We start from the raw sequence: 25,122 nt of genomic DNA on the forward strand, positions 1-25,122 counted from the left end.
CGAGAAAAGGCAGAAAATATAATTTTCCGCCAAAATAACATACATTATGACAATTATGTAAACTATTCCGCTATTTCCCCGGCTGTCCTTTCATCTATAAATATATACGAATGTTCATTTGTTTCAATTAACAATTATAAAAAGAAAATATTTATTTAAAAAAAAAAAGTTTTGACAAACAAAACGGTTTCCCGCCAAAAAACTGTCACTGTCACGCGTGTGTAATTTTTACCGCCATTACCCCATCTTTTATCTATAAGCACGTTTTTTTTATAAGTAAGGTATTATAATTGTGAAGTTTCTTCCTGATTCTTCTCAACTATAACTCCTAATTGCAAATAAAGTCCCTGTCCCACCATAAATAGGGGTACGAGAGGCCCCCAATAGCGGGGGTCATAAAAAAAAACAATAACTCCTTGTGAAGCAGAGAGAAAAATAAACCAGATTGAAAATGTTACCGGCCAATAAGAGTTCTAATCATGTTACATATATATCTAATTTATTTATTTTTCGAATATAAAATATGTTTACAGATGCAATAAATTTAACACAATGCTACCGCTATTAACTAAAGTAACTAATATAAGAGATATCTTTATTAAAATAAAGGAATGACACAAATATATAAGTTTCCAAAGGTTCCTAAAGTCCAGAACCTGTTTTAAGAAACAAGTACATCAATGAAACTTTTCAGCGTGAATGATTGAGTCATTCATTTATATTAACAGGAAAAAAATTATTTCTTTATACTAGTTTTTTCAGACACGATTTGCCGCCAAAAATGCCTGTTGAGTAATTTTTCCCGCCATTTCTCCAGCCGACCTTATGTCTATAACGATTTACAAACTTTCATTCATTTAAATTAACAATAATACATAAATATTTGATTATAAAACATTTGATTTTATTTTCATTATAAAACATTAAAACACGATAATCAAACATTTGATTTCTTTAAACGAAATTTTGACAGTTGATTCGATTTCCCGCCAAAAAAAACTGTCAATATGTCGAGCGTGTAAGTTTTTCAGCCATTTCTTCGATCAACCTTTCGTTTAATCATTAAACCCTTAATAGCCTGATTTACAATTTTTTTTTAATATTACTGTGCTTGCTTGAGGGTCTAGATGAAGGGAAAAATAGATTTTTTTTTAATTTCGTTGGAAAGAATATTATACAACAGTAAAATTCGTACAGCCAACCTATAAAAAAAAACTAATAGTAATGTGAACATTCGGTTTAAAAGATTGGTATCAAAATTGAAACTATAGGCTATTAAGGGTTAAATTACAAAAAAAAAAAACATTTACCAGGCGGATCATTCATCTTCAACCATGTACAACACTTCATTTATTTCAATAAAAAATACATGCAGAAAAAAAAATAAGTTATTTGAAACGAACTTTGACAGGCGATGTGATTTCCCGCCAAACAGTCTGTCAGTTTGACAACTACTTATTTATTCCCGCTATAATCTATAACAGTATACGCGTTTTCATTCCTTTCGATTAAAAAGTACACGGCGAGTTGATTTCGCGCCAAAATCACTGTCAATGTGACAGCTGTGTGATTTTTTTCCCTACATTTCCCCGGCCGTCCTTTCACCTGGTTATCCGTTTAAATAAAAAATATACCCAGCCGACCATTTATCTCTAACTTTATACAACCATTCATTTATTACAATTAACAATTATAAAGAAAAAAATTACTTTAAGCAAATTTTGATAGGCGATATGATTTCGCGCCAAAAAGTCTGTCAATATGACAACTACTTATTTATTTCCGCCATAATCTATAACAGTATACGCGTTTTCATTCCTTTCGATTAAAAAGTACACGGCGAGTTGATTTCGCGCCAAAATCACTGTCAATGTGACAGTTGTGTGATTTTTTTTCCCTACATTTCCCCGGCCGACCTTTCACCGGGTCATCTCCGGTTCGCCCGGGTATAGTTTAGCGCCGAAGCCTGCAGTACCCGGAAATCCCCCCACTGCACATCCTTGCATTACACAATGCCTCTTAGAAATACGATCAAGTATAAAACGGCAAGATGTACGTTTCGCATTCAGTTAGCAATATAACTATCGTGCGATCGCATGTACGGACTGTGTGCTGTGAAGCTTGTGTTGTGTTGTGCTAAAAGGAGTTTTTAACAAACGTGAGATATTTTCTTATATTTTTCCCGCGCCTTTTTTTTTCTTTTTTTTTAAAGAACATGACGTTTGCGAAACAGCCAGGAGTTAAATTACGATGCGTTCATTTTGTTCGTAATGCATTTGACTGATTGGTTTTGTCTTCGAACGCGGTTTTAGGTTAATAGTCGATCTCGCATTCTCAACTTTATTATTTATAACCAAACGACGCGGTATTTTCTAAAATGTTAAAATAAATTACAAATATCACCTTATAATATTTTTTTCGTAAAATGACACATTAACATATATGTATTAATTTACACAATAACTTTTTTTTAATTAAAAAAATGTAAATTTTGTTTAATTATTTTTAATGTTAAAACTAAAATAGTTTTATATAAATAATAAATAAATATAATTTTTTAAATAGATAAATTTAAATAAGAAAATATATAAATCTAACAATTATAATTAAATACGGTATAGTCAAAATAAATTATTTTAAGACAAATTTATCAAAGTTATCTAACGCATAAATTTAATAACATTCACAAAAAATCAATGTCAGAAAAAAAAAGAAACAATGAGACGAAATTTGCAAATTTTCTCAATGTAATTTGCGATCAGCGTCGCAACTTTTTAGAAACCGTTCAGTAAACTACCATTGTACCGCTATATTTCCAATTAAAAATCCAAACGTATATTTCTATTTAAATTAGAATTTAAAAATATTTTTTTCAATTCTATTATATAAAAACATTTCCCAACCGACATATCTCTGCCTTTTAGTTTTGACTAATGAACGGATATTTAAAAAAAAATTACGTAAATATTTTAAATTAGGAACGGTTCAAATTTCTAACTCTTTTTTAAATTTAAATTCTAAATTTTGAATCATAAATCGTTTTTAATATTTTAAAATTATTGCACTATTTTGATTGACCTATAGCAACTATAAAAAATCAAATTAAAAAAAGGAAAAAAACATTTTAGTTAATTTTTTAATGTATATATTATTAAAATACTTATTTGAATGATTGATTGTGATTTATATAAAATAAAATGTATCATTGTCGTCATTCCAGCCCCTAGACGCCCACTGGAAGGCATATGCCTTTCCTTAAGATATCTAGGTGGAGATATACCATAATCGCCACACTTGGCAGGCATATTGGCGATCGCAGTATGGTACACCGATCCCCCGATTTACACGGTACTCGTTTTACACCGTTTCGCTTTTACACGGTTTTCCTAAAAAGTTATTTTTTTGTTTTAATAACCGATTTTATTACCATCTCTCATAATGTAAATATTTATGCTTCAAACATCGAATCGGCACAAATAACTTCGAGTGATGAAAGTGAATTCGAACCATAGATTCCGATAAAAAGAATGAGAGTAATTTACTTTTTATTCTTCTGTTTTATATATATTGTAATTAAATTAAAAAAAAAAACAGTTTTTCCGTAATATGTTAAATATTTTAAATTGTCAATGCATTCTATTTTTATTTATGTGGACACGTAAAATTATTGAAAAAAAATTACAAATAGCAAAATTATGCGTTTTTTGCGAGTTTTTCGATTTACACGGTTTTGACTTGAAAATTTTTGATTTTCGATTTACACGTTTTTCTCAGGAACGTATCTACCGTGTAAATCGGCGGATAGGTGTATTATTGTACGCATAGGACAGTAGTGACTTACATAAGACTTTATCTCTAGAATCGAATCCGCGACATATTATCGCAAGTATCATTTACCTGGGAAAATGAGCTATAAATTGATCCCTATATAGTTTTTACACGTAAAACTTGTTCACCTTGTATAAAAAAATAATTAATAACAAAATATACATACATTACTTGTTAAAAAGATCACTGTAAATAGGTGTGCGATTTTTAAAAAAGTTTGAATATATCCACAAAGTAATTTGTTAGTGATAGAAGGCTATGTGTAATATATAACATATGTTAAAGATAGTTCGTAAAACGCCAAATCATACAATTAGTGGAACAGTTATAAGATATAGACAATTAATATGTTATTTTTTTACATCATAATTTAAAAAGTTAAATTAAAAAGATGTAATGTCATGTCATGTTCACTAGATATACTTATGACAATTCCACATGATATATTAATTCGGATCGCTGTTGAATATTACTAATTATAAAATGAAACATCATAATTCACATGTTCATCCTTCAAAAAACCGTTTGGCTAGATAGCCGCTAAAAATACCGGATATAAAATTTAATTCTTTATATTTATAAAAGATAAAAAATTTAAATTGATAAATAAATGTTAATTTGTCAGAAAAAACCTTTAAAAGTTTTTAACCTATTTCCACTGAATTCAAAAATATGTCACATTTTTTTTATTGGAATGCTTCCGGCCAATAATGATTTGTGACAGTAAAATTTCTGCAACGACAGATAATAAACAATAATTTATTTAAATTTTTATATTCCATTTTTAAAAGCGCTATTATTACTATATTATAATTACGTTATTTAAAAAAAACATGTATTTTTTAGTCAAATATACCATATATTAATTGAGACCAAATAGATTCAACTATTTAAATATTGTCACCAATCACCCTGTATAAGAGGGGTGATGATGTTTCTTCACAGTCCGAGTCTTTATTAAAAATATATTTTTATTCGCGGGTCGCAATAAAATATATATTTTAACAGGAAAGCTATGTAATAAAAACTACAAAAGTTATATTCATTGATGATATATAAATAAAAGAAATAATTGCATCTTAATAATAATAAACTTATTTTTTTAAGAATATATTTCAAATAATGTTTATTTAATAATGATGGGTGTTTAGATTGCATTAATTTTAATTTTAAATAATCGAAGCCACAGATAATTTTTCATGCATGTCCCTCGCGAACTACTCACAAATAAGTTTACAGAGCATGGATATCAGCATCTTTTGCATACCATAATACCACTATGCGATCGACTAAAGTGCAAAGTGTCATTATGGTACACACCCCCCCCCCATAGATATCTTTGGAGGATTCCAGTGTCATTATGGTATACTCCAGTGGCGTAGCTATGGTATTTGGGGCCTGGGGCAGATTGGGGCTTGGTGCCCCCCCCCCCAAAGAGTCTAAATAATTTCAAAATTCAGAACAGAATGTAGTTAATATATAATTCTTTTGGTTCAAAATAATAAAAAAAATGAAAAAAAAATATTTTCAACTTTGGTGCCCCCCTCTGCTTGTGGTGTCTGGTGCGGCTGCCCCGCTCGCCACCCCCTAGCTACGCCACTGGTATACTCCCCCCTTAGATATCTCAGGGCGATTCCAGTGTCATAATGGTATACCCCCCATAGATATCTTTAGGGGATTCCAATGTCATTATGGTATAACCCTCATAGATATCTTTAGGGTTTCCAGGATCATTGTGGTATACCCCCCATAGATATCTTTGGTGAATTCCTATACCTTAGATTAGGTGTCTATGAGCTGAAACGACAGAACAAAAATATTACATCCGATATATAAATAAAAAATTTATATTTCTAATCACATATAAAGTTATGTTTATTTTTTTATTCGAATGCAACAGGCAATAAGCGGAGGAATGAAATCCACTAAGAAATTAAATGTGCCAAATGTCTTATGTTTTAAAAATAAACTACACTCGAAGATGATAGAACTAATAATGTAATACAATAAGATAATTGTGCCGTGTAAAGATAGTTTAAGTTAGTATATTCCAGGGGTGTCAAACTGCGGCTAGCATACTGCTGTATGAACAATTATATTTGGCTCCGATTTATTGTCGAATTATTTCAATATTTAAATTTATATAACCCATGTCAGCTGCTGGAAAATCGAAACAAATTACTGGTGTGAATAATAATTATTATTATTCCAGCATAACATTAGCTAAATCCAAACACCGATCGTAATTAACTAACCGGCGTCTTAAGTATTGTTAGGAGTGCTGTCATATACGTGTGCATATATCTAACTTCAATACACATATTTTGTACTTTTGTTTAAATAATTTCAATAAATATGATTTTTAGTAAAGAAAACATTTTCTTGTGTGTTTTAAATGCGTATTCAATTGCGGCTCACAACGCTATACTGCTTTTCACAATAGAGTGAAATTGAAGTAAGAAAAGAAAGATATATAATATATAAAAAAGGTTGACATAAATACTTACTGTTAATAAATTAAAATAAGATCAAAAGATGATATAATGTAAAATAAAATAGAATTTAATAATCGTTTAGACTAGGAAAAAAAGTAAAAGTGTAAATAAAAAGGAAATTCACGAAATTATTACTTTACATATAGAAAAAATTCTTTACATATTAACGGTAGAGTTACTACCGCGTAAAAATAATATTAAATAATAAATTAAATAAATTTAAATAAAATGAATAAATAAGTAATTAAATAAAGACGTGTATACAATGAATTTTGAAAAAAAATTGCTTTTATTTACTACATCATCATTACATTAGTTATTATTTCTATGACTCTTGGCGACTGCCACCATAGGATATCAAATGTATTACTCATTTATATCCTTTTACTTCATTTTCAAATCACCCTATATAAAGTGATCAGTCATAAAAATGTTTTTTATTTTTTTTTTATTTGAAAGCGACGGGATATAAAATTCTGGCAGTACAAATTCTGCAAGGACAAATGATAAACAATAATTAATTTTAATGCGTAGTAATTCTAAATATGAAAATGCATTTTCTTTCTATCTCTCTATAATATGATTACGTTATTTATTACTTCTGAAACCTTTGACCTCTAAGCCTTCACACCTATAACCAATTAAAGAATATACATTACATACATACATAAGTAACAGAGAGAGAGAGAAAGCTGCAGTTACCCACTATATATATATATATATATATATATATATATATATATATATATATATATATATATGTATAATATATATATATATATATATATATTATACATATATATATATATATATATATATATGTGTATAATATATATATTATCATTTATAGGCGAAGCATTTGACCTCTGTCTCGCCTCATGTCAAGTGATGACGATATCTACGACGCTACATGCTTGCCTAAACCTGTTCACTTTCAACTTGAAGACTCCTAAGTTATAATTGTCCAGAAACAATGACGCCGGTATGCTGTGCTGGTGGAAGGAATTTCAACCGTACACAGATGTGATGAAATGCGAAAATTATTTGGTTTAATTCCGATGTATATTCACCAAAATGTAATATCATAATACAGTATAAATATAAGTTAAACGGTTTTTTGATACCCATATTGTGGTGGTTGTGGAAAAATATGTACCTAGTCCACCATATTAGAACGGCGTCCATCTTGAATTTTAAATTTTGACATAATCATCGTGTTTCACTAGTGTAGCCCTTTCATTTGATACCCATATTGAGGGGGTTAAAGAAAAATACGTAATCCGCCATTTTATATCGGCGGCCATCTTAGATTTATAATGTTATTGATTTTATCATATTGTATTGTCATCTAAATTAAATATGTGTACCAAATTTCAGATCGATCTGACAATGGAAAGGTGTTTAAATTTCAATTTCTAATTTTTACCCAAATAAACAGATTCCGTACGGGTCGAACTAAATAAAACCGTTTAAAAAACTTTTGACGTCACAAATGTCATGTAAATAAACACGTATAAATATCAAACGATAGATTATAAAACGAGAGGCAGAGGAATTCACGATCTTGACATATCGACATCATCCCGTGCATAAACGATATATATATATATATATGAAGGACATCTTGTCTATACAGATGATATATATATAAAATTCCTATCCGTTTATAGTACAATAAAAACTACAGATACATATATGTATGTATGATTTTTAATACCAACTTTGTTTTTAAATTTTAATAAATAAAACTATTTATACAAAAATGATTACATTTTTAATATTTGACAATTATACAGGATGATTATTTATAAAGTAACCTTTAAAAGGGACGAATTTACAACTCGTTTTCTGATGGTAAATTTTTGGTAGCACACTATCCAAAAATCAATGGTTTAGTTAGTTTCAAATAGAATCAGTTTTTACTATATACAGGAGATTGTAACTTTAAAATTTATACTTACAAATAAGTTAACAAACAACTTCTGTATTTGAAAAAATAAAGTAAAGATGTCTCTTCAAACTTGATTTCATTTATGTTATATAAAGTGTATATGTATACATCTGTGTTAAACTTTATTAAATGGTGTGTTGTTGTGTAGTTACTTCCTGCTTCTACACAACTATCATATCTTGCAAAGCAGGGTAGAATAAAAAATAAAATGATTAAAAAAATAAATAGTTTATATCTTTAACTACGCATACAGATATCGATTAAACAAACTTTTTCAAAATGGCTGGTCAATACGAGGAACGAATTTTAAAATTGAAGCTGTAATAGATTCGTTTCGCTCCTTAGAAATATTAAAAGACATGAAATTATTTTTTTTTTAATATTCTTTATTGTACACGTTAGGATACATTTAATAAGTTTTACAATAATATACAAAAAAAAGTACAATGGGCGGTCTTATTACACAAAGCAATTCGTTATAAACAACCATAATTTGGAAAAGGTAAAATTACTAATAATGGGTGGTTTACGTGTACAAAAAATACATATTTACTAACAAACGAACATAAACATACATACTTAAATAAACATACATACGTATATAACATATATACTTATAATAAACAAGGTAATTAAGGAAATTATTATCATATCAGAAGATACATCCCTACTGCTGTGATGATCGATCGGATGACAGTTTTAAAATAGATTTTAAAAATATTATTATGATCATCCCAGAACCATTTTTAAATTTGTTCCATTTCCAAATTTTAAAAAAAAGGTTCAAATGATAAATATAGAATCCGTTTAAATTTACTTCCTTTTTTTTATTAAAACTTTTTGTGTTACCTGACGCCGCACGCCTTTCTAAAGTGTGATTTCAAATGTAATTCCATCTAAAAGGTTATGCTATGCTTAGTGTAGTGGTTTATCAAGCAAAGAGGTTTTATTGCAATTTAATTATTTATAAGTGAATGAAAATAAGAACTAAGAAGTAACTGACATTTGATTAGATTTAAATGTCGATCCGTGCTCATTCGGGTAGCTAATTATTGTCGCGCGCTCTTTATAAAACTATATTTGTAAAGAGCAACTGTTGAGTCTCTTGACTCTCAGCAGAACTGTCTTCCGAGCTGGTAGCTTCCTGTAGGGACAACAATACCGACACTATCTTTATTGGCGATTCGAATAATTTTAATTTTGTTATCGCATTAATAAATAAATTACGAAACATTTTCGTGTCAATTTTTAAAGTGCCTTAAGAGCTTACCACAGATTTGGGTTAAAATTGACAATTTACGTAAGTAAAACGTGGTCTATCACATCTTTAGAAAGATCACAGTTACTGGGAAGACCACGGAGAGGATCACAAAAAATCACAAAATTAAGCAGACTCATAGATAAACAAAAGTTAAGTTTGGCAAGGCTGTAGAGACACCACACAATAGAATATTTGGAATCTGTGGTCTTATTGCTCTGGAATGAAGACCACAGATCAGCAAGCGCAATATATGACGTCCACTAACAAGATGGACATCTTTCTTAAAAGCGGTCTTTGTCATACGTCTTCCCGCGTCTCTAACGATGAATTTGGAGAACTTATCGACTTTATCCGACCATCCTCGTTTCTTTATCTATCTATCCTTATTATCCTAGTTAGGATAATAAATAAGCTCCTTGAACGCGATCCAAGAAGTTTCAATACAAATTCTCAATAAGTAGGTACAAAATAAACTGCACAAATAACTAGTCAATTAATAATAGGAAAAATTAACTAAAAATAGAATAAGAACAAAGTAGTATTGTATTAAAAAAGTCAAACCCAAAAATAAGAAAACTGTGATATAAAAAAATAGGATAAGTAATAAAATAAAGAATAAAAGAAATGTACCTAGCCACCTAAGAGTAATAAGATGATGGAAGGAAGGCGATGAAAGCAAGAAGGAATGAAAGATATTGTAAAAAAAAAAAGGTAAGAACAAAAAAAATTGAGAAGAATGAAAGTGAGTGGAGAATAACGATAAAAATTTGAAGAACTTATTTGTAAACAAAGACCCTAATCCCAACAAATTAGGGGTACGAGAGGCCTCCAATAGCGGGGGCCAATAAAAAAAAATACGAAATCTCTATTCCGCACAGATTATGCAACGATTTGCCGGCTTGCTTATTGAATTATAACCCGAATCTCCTTATTGTATAAGTGAAGGTACCTCCTGACTACGTGCTTCATATTCGACATTCAGACGAAATTAAAATAAAATAATTTGACGGGAAATGTCAAAATGACAGCGCCGCCAACGCCATCTATTACCAAAACACGAATATTACAATTGGTTTTCACAGATAAAGATAAAGGAATATAATTAAATAAACAATAAAGAGTAATTCGTTTTGTATGAATCGTTTATTTTATAACCTGCGTTGTACATGTAAAATCACAAGCGAATTTATGTTAACGGATATATTTACGACTGCATAGACCTAAATATACTGTCTTTGATTAAAACGATGGTATTTTATTAGCGTCGGTCAAACTTTATTTGTAAAACGTAGAGTTGTTTTCAGAAATTTAACTGGTTTAAAATATTCTCATACTAAAAAAAAATATCGAAATATCTTTATTTAAATAGGCATATACATACGCTTTTTAATTGTCGATTATTTTAACATAATAAGAGACGAGCTACCGTCTGCTCGGAGCGCTGGTTTTTTGACAGCCATACAGAAACTCAACTGTTGCTCTTTTGAATGTAATTTGATAACATTTTTTTCATATATATCAAACGCAAATGAATCAACATACTTAGTTTCACACATTTCGATTCTCGAAATCTCTTAAGAATAAAAAATATTTTTTACACGTTCACTGCGGGCCCAATTTTGAAGAACTTTCAGCTGGTGCGGCTGAGGTCGAATCAGCCTCAAGCTGAACTTCCTAGTAGTGCGGTTGAGGCCTTTTCTGCCTCATGTTCATCAATATTTTTTTACAATATTGAGTCAATGCTTCGCAGACATAAAGAAAGCTATATTTGTCTTTGTCATACCTCATACGGTTGAGTGTAAACAGCCGCCGCACTAGAGAGAAAACACGAGTTTTACGCGCCGCACCAGTGCAAAGTCTACCATGAGGCTGAATCGGCCTCAAGCCGCAGTGAACGTGTTAATAAATGTTCCCGGAGATATACCGAAAAACTTGGCAATTACATGTATGATTATCAATTAAATACAGACAGATAGACACATTCATTTTTATATATACATATTACATAGCGTGGTGGGTCAGCGTTAATTTTTTTTAATATTCGAAACAATACGTACACTTGTAAAGCCTTCCCCAAAAGTTAAGGCATATGCCTTACAATGCTTTAAATCAGAGTTCCCCAAACTTTTTTTGTGTCGTAGACCCCTTGCCATGTTTTTCCGTGTTGGGTAGACCCCCTACTTACCTGATATTGATTTCCTGTAAATTTCTCCTTCCTGTAAGTTTTTACAAGTTCAAAATGTATTGCACAAAGCGAATATCAACATCCTACAACTTACACAATTTTATAAACATATATAATAATTTTTTACTTCACAGGTACTTTTATAAATAATGTAAATGTTTTGATATTATAAGATAGTATGATGTAAGTAAATAAATACTATCAGTGTATGTGTTGAGATCCACTATCGAGGACCCCCCATTTTCATTTCATGGACCTCCAAATTTTTTTTAGCTGACGTAGACCCCTCGCAAGTTGTCATAGACCCCTAGGGGTCGATATAAACCACTTTGGGATCGCTGCTTTAAATAAAAAAACTTTAAATACAAACGGACAAACAGTTAAATTGTATATACAACATCAAAGTGCGAATCCGCGTATTAGATATGTTCACAGTTACAATCAATCAATATGTTAATAAAGTGTATGAGGAATATAATGTTTATATATGATGTGATATTGTAAATGACTTAGAAACGATAGGAATTTATTTTAAATTAAAATCGATTTGTTTTTTTTTTTTAAAAAAAAAACAGTTTAGTAGGCTTTAGATGTAAAGGCTTTAAAATGGTGAATGCATGGTTTATATACTGTCACTTAATTTATGGTGAACAAGTCAATGATTTCAGAAATAATAAACAACGTAATCTTATTATAAAAAGAAAATTCGTTTTCATATTTAGGATAACATATTAAAATTAATTATTTTGTACTATCTGTTCCTGTAGATTGTACTGTAGCATATGTTTCAAAATATTTTTTTTAATCTGTGTAATTTTTTTCTATCTTTTTTTCATTTTTAAATAAAACCGTGATCAAGCCAAAAAATATATTTATTTTTAATGTATATATTAAGTTACATATTTTTAAACAAGTTATTCGATGTAAAGTTAATAGAACTATGTTTTTCAGGTATCGTATATATCAACATGAAGTATTCCCTTAAAAAGGTATGTATGATTTATATACAATATGAAACTTGTTGATTGCCAGCATATATTATCATCAGATACCGCCTCCCTCAAAGATATATTGGATGGCGATCGCAGTGTCATTTTACGAAGAGGTCGCTGCTGTTCAACCTTTAGAAACTTGCTTATAATCTGTGGCTATCATATATAATTAATGTGTAGTGTGAATGACATAAGATATTATATCCCGGGTGTCAAAATCGTGACATACGATCGCAAGTTTCTGACTGTTGATTTAGAGAAATGATATAAATTGAATGATTGATAAATATGTTTTGAAGGCATATTTAATTTTACTATACGACCATATTAAATACTATCTATTATGTTCTTTATATTGATCTAAAAGTTCCCAAACTCTACCAATAGAGATAGTGTACCAACTTGAAACAAGACTTGTTTACAGTAGATCTTGCCTCCTGTCTTACCTGCCTTAGGTCCTCTAGATGGGCCGAACACACAGGTAGCTAAGGTTCAGTAATTATGGCGATCTTCGAGGTAGGCTTTCATACGAAGGCTCCCACGGTAGTCTCATCTCAGATATTATCATATCAAATCAAAGCAAAACAGTCTTTATTCGAATAGGCACTTTCTAATCGACAATCAAAATGTTAGCAAGCTGCCAAAGGCTCGGAAGGCAGTTCTGCTATAGCCGGCGAGAAACTCAACAGTTGCTCTTTACAAATATAGTTTTATAAAGAGCGCGCGACAATAATTAGCTTCCTCAACAAGCATCAACATTTAATTCCACGCATTAACATCAGCATAGTATTCTTGGATAGAATAATAAACATTTTGTATTGGTTTTTCATCTCTCCAGTGGCAGATAGGGAGGCTGTTCAGTTTTTAGATCGCTTTAGCTAATTCTCCAATTCTGGTGCAACTTCCGAGATCAAGGCTTAGGTGATCACTCAATGTTTCTCAGAGGCAATGTATCTTAAACATCGAAAAATATTTTATATCCCGCAACGAAACAAGTGTTTGTGACCCATACGAAAAGGTTGAGAACAACTGGCTTAATATATGATGACACTAAAATTACCCTCAATGCGCCGGCGCATATTTACTGGCAAATAGTCGATAGTCGTTCGTGATTATCGATAATCTTGACTTTAAAGACGAAACGCCGCGCCATTTCAGAAGATTGCTTCTTAAATCGACGTTTATTGTGTATTAGAAGTGGAATTTTAAACGCGCATTTGACAGCGAGGTCTCCTATTGGCACTGGATTAGTTGGTTGGTACCTTTCATACACTCTGAGACGGACGATGGGTCGATGTGGTATCGTACTATCAACCTCGAGCTATCCAACATGACAGAAGGCAAGAAAAGACAGCGTGGCGATCTCTGACAGGGAGATACCACGGTCTCCCGCATAGCGCAGAGGGTTTTAGTGGGTAGTAATCCCACGTAACCCTGTCCTCCTCCCAAAGGTAGGACATCTTGAACATACGAATGATTCCCCCCCCTCCCCCTCCTCCTCCCCTCCCCGAAACCAAATAAAACAGGTACCTTTCATACATAGCCTCTCATACTTCGCCTTCGATCAATATTTTCATCACTTGTTCTTTATTTGTTTATTTTTATTTTTCAACCTCCTTGACAACTTTACTTGCAATAATCAAGGAATTTGCGCTGGCGTTCTTTATCCGTCATTGGGGAATTCCCGCGTGGCGACCACGAGCGTGGGTAAGCCCCTCATTATGTGCAGCAGTGGGCATGAATATTATCATCTACTCTGATATATTTCAATCTTTTATATCCAATTCACCATTTTAGCTTCTCTACTATTCTACTCCCCATATAACATAAATATTTTAAATATTAAAACGAAAGGTTTCAAAATGTGTCGAGTCAACTTTCGAATTGCCCGCTTAACAAAGGAATTGCGGACCCCACGTTAATAAACACTGGATTACAGTATTGTATCGTGTTTAAAATGTTTTTATATATAATTTTTGTGTACATTACTGTTTCTTTACTATATATATAATATATATATATATATATATATATATAAAAGAATAAAATCAGAATCAGTAAATACTCTAACGTTATGAACTCTCGTGTGTCTGGACCCAACGCTGGGAAATACTGATCTATCACTTTTATATGCGTATAAAAGTGCGATTGAAATAGTGCTATATAACATCTGTTCCACGAATACAGTGTTGTATGTACACAAAATGATTTAACAGAGGCAATTTAATGGTTTCATTGTTGGGTAAAGTAAGAAAGGCTTTGTCCGCGGGTCACTGTTTTTCAGACCTCCGCCAAACAATAGGCTTTGATCTGACATTTTTACTGCGAAGTGATTTTTCGTTGCGTTTTGTTCGGAATGATATTAATTACGTTGGGGCTATGAAGTAAGAGTTTACATCGGAAACTTCGTGGCCACATGTAATCTTGAAATCTTACATAGTATGTGTTTTATGAGTTTCAATATTTATGTATAATCCACATATTGTAAAATCATTTTCCGTGTTAAAAAATATATATCAAAATTAGTTATTTACGAAACAGAAAATATAAGAAATGTTCGTCTGTCGTTTTATCTACTCCGGCTGGTAGAGACCTGGCTTCAGATGGTTCGTAACTGAAGCCAGGTGTCAGGAGTACTGCAGGGACCAGGGTCTGCGTGAGGTAGGCACTGTTCATTGGTGTACACTCGTAATGGCTTTGTGTTTAACACCAGACGTGGGACATATTCGTGGACCTAGCTTGGTGTGTGGCCAGGCGTCGCTAGGAGTGGATGGTCATGATGATCTTGCGAACAGGTCGCATGGTGGGTGGTCGCACAGGAGCTACCGTAAGCTGGTACTCGCCTGTTCAGCAAGAGTTATACGCTAGATCAGAGTTCCCCAAACTTTTTTGTGTCGTAGACTTGCATGTTTTTCCGTGTCGGGTAGACCCCCTACTTACCCGATATTAATTTCCTGTAAATTTCTAACTGTAGTGAAGTTTAGTGTTAAAAACACATATTAATTTATATATTTATTAATTGAAATTAATTTAAAACTACTCAAAATAAAATTTTGTATCTGTCATGTAAAATATACGTAACATTAAATAAACTATTAATAAAATAACATAAGCAATAAGTTCAAAATGTATTGTGACCACAAAGCGAATACCAACATCCTACAACTTCCGTGTTGGGTAGACCCCTACTTACCCGATATTGATTTCCTGTAAATTTCTAACTGTAGTGAAGTTTAGTGTTAAAAACTTAAAGTAAAAACACATGTTAATTTATACATTTATTAGGTTTTTACAAGTTCAATATATATTGCGACCACAAAGCGAATACCACCATCCTACAACTTACACAATTTTATAAACATATATAATACATTTTTAACTTCATAGGTACTTTTATAAATAATGTAAATGTTTTGATATTATAAGATAGTATGATGTAAGTAAATAGGTACTATCAGTGTGTGTATTGAGATCCAATATCGTGGACCCCCATTTTCATTTCATGGACTCCAATTTTTTTTCACTGACGTAGACCCCTTGCAGGTTGTCACAGACCCCTAGGGGTCGATATAGACAACTTTGGGAATCACTGCGCTATATAATACCCACCGCAATCAGGTGTAGTTGAGGCCAGATCACGTGATGAGAATGGAGAAGTAGGCGTGCCAATAACTCCTATGTCATATCCGGATATATATACATATATATATATATATATAATTTAAACAAAAACAGGTATACAACCTTGTTCATTCATAATAAAACTAATTGATAAAGGAAATCATAAACGTTTTTTCATCACCCCTTATAAGATTTTCCGGCAATAATTACGTGCATATATAGAAAGTTTATTTTCTATATAATTATAAAAATAGTATTCTTTTAGTTAAAACCAGTTTTTTATGCACTGAGGAAACCAAAGGCGTGCCAAATGACCTGCTTTATATCAGGGCTATAGCCTATATATGGTGTTTATACGAATCTAGTATGAATACGTCTTGGAAGCTGAAATAACTAACTTTTTATACATATTTCCGCTTATCCTATACATGTAATATGTTCATATATGTATAAGATACACAAGAAGGTTTTTTAGTAGGATCTAAGTTTCACAGACGATAGCGTCGATGCCTTTGTTAAACGGTTTTATTTAGTTCGACCCGTACGGAATTTATTTGTTTATTAGGTCAAAATTAGAAATTGAAATTTAAGCACCTTCCCGTTGTCAGATTGATCTGAAATTTGGTACACACATTTAATTTAGATGACAATACAATATAATAAAATCAATAACATTACAAATCTAAAAATGGCGGATTACGTATTTTTCCTTAACTCCCTCAATATGGGTATCAAATGAAAGGGCTACACTAGTAAAACACGATGATTATGTCAAAATTTAAAATTCAATATGGAAGCCATACCAATATGGCGGACTAGATACATATTTTTCCACAACAACCACAATATGGGTAACAAAAAATCGTTTAACTTAAAAGTTTTTTAAATGTATTTATTTTTACATTCACGTTTAATATTTCAGATTTTTTTTTGGGCTCACGTTTTGGCATGTTAGTGTTTTATTTTAACGACGCCTTGACAATGTTCAGTTTTTAAGATAAACCTTTCGCGCGACCACTTCCTTATTTCTACTCCACATTGGCATCCTGGGCTAGTATGTGTGCGGCGGTTGCCGTATTCGTCACATAACGAACCTTGAGTCACGTCTGTGCAATACACGCACGTATGTGACGTGATATTGCTACCACCGCATGATGGACACTAGTATATAGCCCTAGGGTGTCTGTTGGTTGGTTGTCTGATGGAACAACGATGACCGCCTCGCTCTTTACCCCCTGAGCCTCATGGATCAGAATACGGGTAGCTCCAAGCGTTGTTATATCAAAAGTGCCCACTACAATCTCAGACGGGTATACAGGTAAAAGATTTTTTTTTTTGAACTGAACTGCTGACGAAAAAAGGCATTTGGTCTGAGACTATTTTTAAATTTTGACTTCCGGAGGAAGTTCAGTGCTGGCAACCATATATTATATCACCGGATCGAAAAGCCGCCGAGGCCTTAATTCGTACCGTTAATGTTCATACATTAGCAATAAATGTACACAACTTATATATATATATACTTTATTTATAGAGATAACTAGCTGACCATGATAGGTTTTTTTTTAATAATACAGTATTCCACGAGGTAAAAAGGCCAAAGAGGCGTCATTCGATAGTGCCTTCGGCCACCGCCTTGTTTTTCAAAATTCAAGTCTTCTTTGACATTTGATAGAATATTCCCGAAGACCTGGAGAACGAATATATATGTATATATATATATATAAATATATGTATATGTATTACATTTATATCTTTTATAACTAAATAATATATATTTGTCATTGAACCACATTCCAAAATCAATTTATATGACACTCAAATCTAACAGACAATCCGATAAACGTTTAATTTTTTTAAATAATTTACTTAGTAACATGTATGTATGTTTATTTCCCTGCAATAAATTATTCAAAAAAGCAACTTGAATTCCGATTATCTTATTTATACGCACAATAAAACGCAGCCATTATTGTTATTCTTTAAAGGGAAATAAAATGAAACGATTATCGTAAATGAACGCATCGATATCTCGGCATTCCAATTTTAAAAATCGCTTTCTTTTTCATACAATCGTTAAACCGCTCTCGCTTGTACAAAATCCGGTAATAAGGTTTTATTCGGCACAAAAATATATTATTTATATGGTGTCCCATAAATCAACGTCAAGCCAGAATCCTGATTATGTTTGAACAATATACATCGTGATTGATTATAGGTGTAAAATATTTAAATAGATCAATTTATAGATCATTTGATGTCAGTTAATATGTTGTACACCCTATCCAATGATCTATGGTTTCAGAAATAATAAATAATGTAATGATAATGTAATAAGAAGAATGTATTAAATTTATTTTTTGTTCACCGTATGTCCCTGTATAATCTGTTCTGCCAGAAGCTATTCCAGTTGTATTCCGAAAGATAATATTGATATAAAATATTTCAAAGTGATCACTTATTACAAGGTGATTTGAAAAAGGTGTGAAAAACGCTTTTTGCTATCATATTATCGATACATTCACCTCCATAAAGCTTTCACATGAATAAACAATCATACTGTATATTTCAAGAGAAAATAATCAGTTTTAGATCGTTTTTTTTTTTAAATAGATGCCGAGTTTAGGTAGAATGTATTTCGTTATATTTAGTTTAGTAGTTTTTGGTATTTTTTATATATATACATATATATATATATATATATGTATAAATATATAGAAACAGAAATACGTGGTTCGTCTTAATAATTAAATATAACAAAAGGCGAAAGATATAAAAAGATTCAACCTTGAACTTGCGATTGTAGGTCGCGGATTCGATTCCCGGAACACAATTTTATATATTTCACAATTTGTGCATTAATTATATAAGATTGTCATTGTTAGTAAACAAGCTTCAAGTGTAATGGCATTCTCTGCGTACCAGAATACCATACCGTGATATACTATCACCCGCCGCCCCCATCTCCCTTGCCAAGCGTGGCGATTATGGTATATATTTAATGGAATCAGGCGTTACCTTGCGGAAGTCCATCCTTAGTATGAAAAAGACCAATATTTAGCCACTTCCGCACCTGCAGTGGTAGTCGTGCAACAAAGTGCACCGCCCGCCAGCCCGCTGATAAATGCGTATGCGGCAAACAATGCGAATTACACAACTGCCACCGTCAAATCACTCAACACGTGTTTCACCCTTCCACGGGGTATCTTCAGGAGTTATGTTACACCGATTAATGTTTTAGATTAGTGTTTATTGTAGATTATGGTATATCACACTATAGATATCTTTGGGGCAGGCTTTTAACTTGCAGTAGACGTTTATGGTATAAAATGACGACGATAAAAAGCGACCATTGTTCTCTCGTCAAGATGTGTAACTTTTTTTAATTTAGGTGTTTAAAACTGCATTATATCGTCTCTGATATATTTTTGTTGACTATACCGTCGGTGAAACACGTGTTGAGTGATTTCACGGTGGTAGTTGTGTAATTCGCATTGTTTGCCGTATACGCATTTACCAGCGGGCTGGCGAGCGGTGCACTCACTTTGTTGCACGACTACCACTGGATGTGTGGAAGTGGCTAAATATTGGTCCTTTTCTTACTTAGGATACATAAGTTATGATAGTGCTTGGGAAATTAATTGGTTTTAATAATTATATTATAAAGGCGAACGCAGTTTGCGCTCATATTCAATTACATCGTCGCTTTCAATTAGGCAAGTTATTAAAAAGATCACTAAGAATGTATTTTGAGTTCTTTTTTTGAATCTATAAACCACAGACTAGCATCCGTGCATTAATTTTTACATTATACGTTTTTGCATGTTACAATGTTTACTAAATATCTTAATCTATTTTAACTGCGCCTTATGTGTAGTTTTTCATATAAAGACGCATTAAACCTTTATGGTCTAATGCGTCCTTATATGCCTAATTAAATTATGCCATTATACGGTAGCATTAATTTTTATTTTAGTTTCTTTAAAATTGTTTATTATAACGGATCATATTTAATACTATAAAATATATCACAATACTTTATTTTGATCATTTTGATGACCAGTTGTTAGTGCGTTTATGACCAAAATCAAACGCCTTTTGGCGCCTGTTGACAACAGATCAAAGTCATGGAGGCTGTAGGTCGTGGTTCAAGTCCTGTTTTAGTCTCTTGGTAAAATCTTTAATGAGATACACTACGATTGCTGCAGCGAAGCCATTATGGTGATATACTGCCTCAATAACAGAGCTGCAGTCATCACATTGTATTTGGGGAATCCGTTCAACTCCTATCATGGGTGGACAGGATCTTTATTTACATTATAATTGTTTAAATAATTTTAATCAATTTCTAAACTTATCTTTTGTCCTTTTTGATATCTTTTATTCCTTTCCATACTTCGCCTTCTTACAGAGTTATACAATTTTAATATTTTTTTGTTTAACAATGTATTTATTTATAATTTCTGTTTATTTACATTTCTAATATCAAAGCCATTTTATCATCCTTGTTTATTATTTAATATTCTTATTTTTTATTTTTATTTATTTTTTGTTTGCTCTTTTACCTTATTTTCATAAGTCTAAAAAGGCCTCTATTTTCTTCTCCTCTATTCTCTTACCCAATATTACCTCTCTAAAGCTAATATTTTTGTTCTTTTTTTAAAAATTTATAGTTTGCTTTAACAATTTCTTTGCATATCGTATTTTGAAAGTTTTAATACTTTTTCGATATGTTACTATAGAAGTGTCAATATTTTTTTTTGAAAATGGAACCGTTTAGAGAAACCATCTCAAGTACTTTAAATTTAATTCTAAATACGTTTATTACAATTTAATAGTAAAAATAAAAATATTTGTTGCCATGAAAATCGATTTTTTTTTGCGACCCGACTTTTTAATTTTGACACACCTGCGTAACGCCAATAGACCGTGATTCGATGTGTTATAAAAATATGAAGAATATATTGGAGATATATATGCATAACCAGATTCATAATTATAATCTTGAAATATAACTGCGATAATCGTAAAGGAAAAAAAAAACATTTAAATAAATCGATGTCTCGCTTATATCGATATCGATTTTAATTTTATCGAAAATTTAATATCGTTTGAGAGAAACTCGTGTAATAAGTGATCTGCTTAACTTATCTTTATTACTTAAGTGAAAGGATGTTTTTTTTTCCAGAAACTCTCTGTCAATTTGTATAAATATTTCGTCTTTTTATGTAACTGTAATTGTGTGTGTTTTTGACTTGATCTGAAATATTACTAAAGAAGTCATTTATACTAGGTGTCTATCATTTTCTAGCGTTGTATGTAGACTGGATCAATTAGAAATGTTTGTCAAAGCCAATATCTAACAGGGGAAGTTTCATGACAGAAATGGTGTTAAAAATGCACAGCCAGCTACAGCCTCCAACACAACCTTCGGTTCATCGGACAGCATTCTGGTTATAGAGTAACGCTAGAAGCTTGTCACCGCTCTTAACAAAGAATTTAAATAAATTCCCCTATATATTCTACGCTACCATACACACCCTTTAAAGGCCTCTCCGCCCGTATTCAAGCGAGAATGGCCAGGTGACTTCGAGTAGTCCTCACTTCGCAAAAGTTCATAACATTCATTTACTATACCAGGGGTGAGCAACCTTTTTATTTGAAGGCTGTATATTCTACGCTACCATACACACCCTTTAACGGCCTCTTCGCCCGTGTTCAAGCGAGGATGATCAGGTGATGCCCGCGTCGCTCCCGTCTTCGAGTATTCCTCACTTAGCAAACATACACAACATTCATTTACCAGGGGTGAGCAACCTTTTTATTTAAAGGCTGTTTATTCGACGCTACCATAAACACCCTTTAACGGCCTCTCCGCCCGTATTCAAGCGAGGATGGACATGTGATGCCCGCGTCGCTCCCATCTTCGAGTATTCCTCACTTAGCAAACGTACACAACATTCATTTACTATACCAGGGGTGAGCAACCTTTTTATCAGAGCCCAATTTAAATTTAAAAAAAATTACGTGTCGCACATATACATACATTACTATCTTATAAAAGTTTATTTATAATAAAAAAGGAGTTGAAAAATTAACTTAAACGAAGTGGATATTTAAATACAAAATGTAAAAACATACAAGAAAAGAAATAAATACATTTAAAAAACTTTTAAGTTAAACGGTTTTTTGATACCCATATTGTGGTGGTTGTGGAAAAATATGTACCTAGTCCGTCATATTGGAACGGCGTCCATCTTGAATTTTAAATTTTGACATAATCATCGTGTTTTACTAGTGTAGCCCTTTCATTTGATACCCATATTGAGGGGGTTAAGGAAAAATATGTAATCCGCCATTTTGTATCGGCGGCCATCTTAGACTTATAATGTTTTTGATTTTATCATATTGTATTGTCATCTAAATTAAATGTGTGTACCGAATTTCAGATCAATCTGACAACGGGAAGGTGCTTAAATTTCAATTTCTAATTTTGATCCAAATAAATTCCGTACGGGTCGAACTAAATAAAACCGTATAAATAGTGTTTTTTCGATACAAGCATATTAAATAAGGCAGCTTTCTAATGGTGCATCCCTCGATCTTGAAGGTCATTTGACATTATTTCGGTTTAGCATGTACAACCATTTAATTATAATTAATTTTATAACAATATATTGATGAGGAGTAGATCTATATAATATATATAATATAATATATACTGTGACTTCAGACTAGGAATTTTCCGAGCAACAGTAACTTTGTCCTTTTGTGAATCTCCCTACAAATCTCACTTAAATTTAAGCATCTAACATTATTAAGACATTTCAGAGAACCATAGGATACATAAAACAATTATCTTATTTCATTACTGTATGAGTATGTATTAAAAATGTTGACCCATGTTTGTTAGACAAAATGTCGACCAAAAACATTTTCTATCCGGAAAAAGCTCCGGGAATTACTATTGTAACATATAAGAAGTGTTCAGGGTTCATTGTTCTGTGTAATTTGTAACCTCAAAAGCTTTACCTAAAGATATCTGCTGCTTGGCTGGCAGATTAAAGATACCAGTGTGGTATAATGTTACGCAGAGAACGTCCATCCTAGACAAACTTTTGTTGGCAGTGGAAATCATATATATAATGCACAAAGTGTCAATTATATTTGTGTTCCAGGAACTAAAACAGCGTTCTGATAAGTGACAATCATATGGTAAAACTTTCTTTAACTTATAAAAAACTATATGAGAGTGACACCATAATAGACAGAGACATTTAAGCAAAAGCAACACAGATATAATTAAATTAAAGTTAATTTCACAAAAAAATAAATTCAATACGATCCATACAAATTATTAAAGAATTTTAATTAAACATTTTACGATGAAGGCGTCATTGATGACAGGTATGAAACAATGCCGCCATCTTTATGTTGCCAGTGTGAAATAACATATCCTTTTTGGTTGCGCTATAATATTTAAAGTGATAATTGAATGCTCAATCTCGTTAAATTGAACTCAGGCTGTTACGTAGATTATATGTTTAAATATATATTAAACACTATGTCATATTTTCTTCAGTTAGTAATAAATAAATATAGTGAAACTGAAACAATCGATTTTTTAAACGGTTTTATTTAGTTCGACCCGTACGGAATTTATTTGGATCAAAATTAGAAATTGAAATTTAAGCACCTTTCCGTTGTCAGATTGATCTGAAATTTGGTACACACATTTAATTTAGATGACAATACAATATAATAAAATCAATAACATTATAAATCTAAGATGGCCGCCGATACAAAATGGCGGATTACGTATTTTTTCTTAACCCCCTCAATATGGGTATCAAATGAAAGGGCTACACTAGTAAAACACGATGATTATGTCAAAATTTAAAATTCAAGATGGACGCCGTTCCAATATGGCGGACTAGGTATATATTTTTCCACAACCACCACAATATGGGTATCAAAAAACACAGATAATCACAGATATTAGCGTTGGTGCCTTTGTACAATATATTTACGAAAAATTTTTTTTTGCTCACCTTTTTGAATGTTAGTGTTTACTAAGTCTTGATCTATTTTAACGATGCCCTGACAATGTCTGGATTTTAAAATTACGTCTCGTACGACCATTTCCTGAACCGTACTCCATTTTGGCATCCTCAGGTTGTGCGCCAGTGTCTACGCGACAATTGCCGTATTCAACCTTGCGATTGCATCTTGAGTCTCGTTTATCGACTTGTGTGCGAGTGAGTTAGATACAGGATTAAGAAATGGACCAATATTTGGCCACTTCCCCACATGCAGTGGTAGTCATGCAACAAAGTGCACCGCCCGCCAGCACGCTGATAAATGCGCATGCGGCAAACAATGCGAATCACATAACTGCCTAAAATCACTCAACAATAACTTAAGAACAACAACAAATAACTCAAGAGTGATACATAGCGGAAGTAGCTATACATTAGTCCTTTTCTTACTTAGGATGGATTTCCGCAAAATAACGCCTGATTCCATTAAACATTTCCAGTGGCACTGATTTCGCTATATTATCCATTAATTGCGGTACAGGGCCTTTTGAACCTTTTTCAAAATCAGACATTATTGCGTTACGAGGTCTTAAAAACCCTATAGCCCTTATGAAACTAAAATCCTTTTTTGTTGGCATGAAGTAAAAAAAAATCTAAGATTTTCGTGGACCTAAATCTGACGCCGCCCGTGGTTAGGTTACTTAGTTTAAAATTTGTGGGTGAAATAAAATACGAGAACTTATGCCACCC

The 25,122-nt window shown here is 32.0% G+C and overlaps 1 protein-coding gene across 1 annotated transcript in view; it reads left to right on the forward strand.

The window, feature by feature from the left end:
* The first annotated feature begins 2,081 nt into the window (after nt 1-2,081).
* Nucleotides 2,082-25,122, forward strand: part of LOC137924991 (uncharacterized) — a 61,226-nt gene continuing 38,185 nt past the window's right edge. The window contains exons 1-2 of the mRNA XM_068768420.1: nt 2,082-2,158; nt 12,672-12,709. Coding sequence (XP_068624521.1) covers nt 12,689-12,709 — 21 coding nt within the window. The 5' untranslated portion in view covers nt 2,082-2,158; nt 12,672-12,688. The remainder of the gene's footprint in view (nt 2,159-12,671; nt 12,710-25,122) is intronic.

This window comes from Battus philenor, unplaced genomic scaffold, assembly GCF_028537555.1.
Source record: "Battus philenor isolate CCGP_79_NKW_IND1 unplaced genomic scaffold, ilBatPhil1.0.hap1 SCAF_25, whole genome shotgun sequence".
Classification (NCBI taxonomy): Eukaryota; Metazoa; Arthropoda; class Insecta; order Lepidoptera; family Papilionidae; genus Battus; species Battus philenor.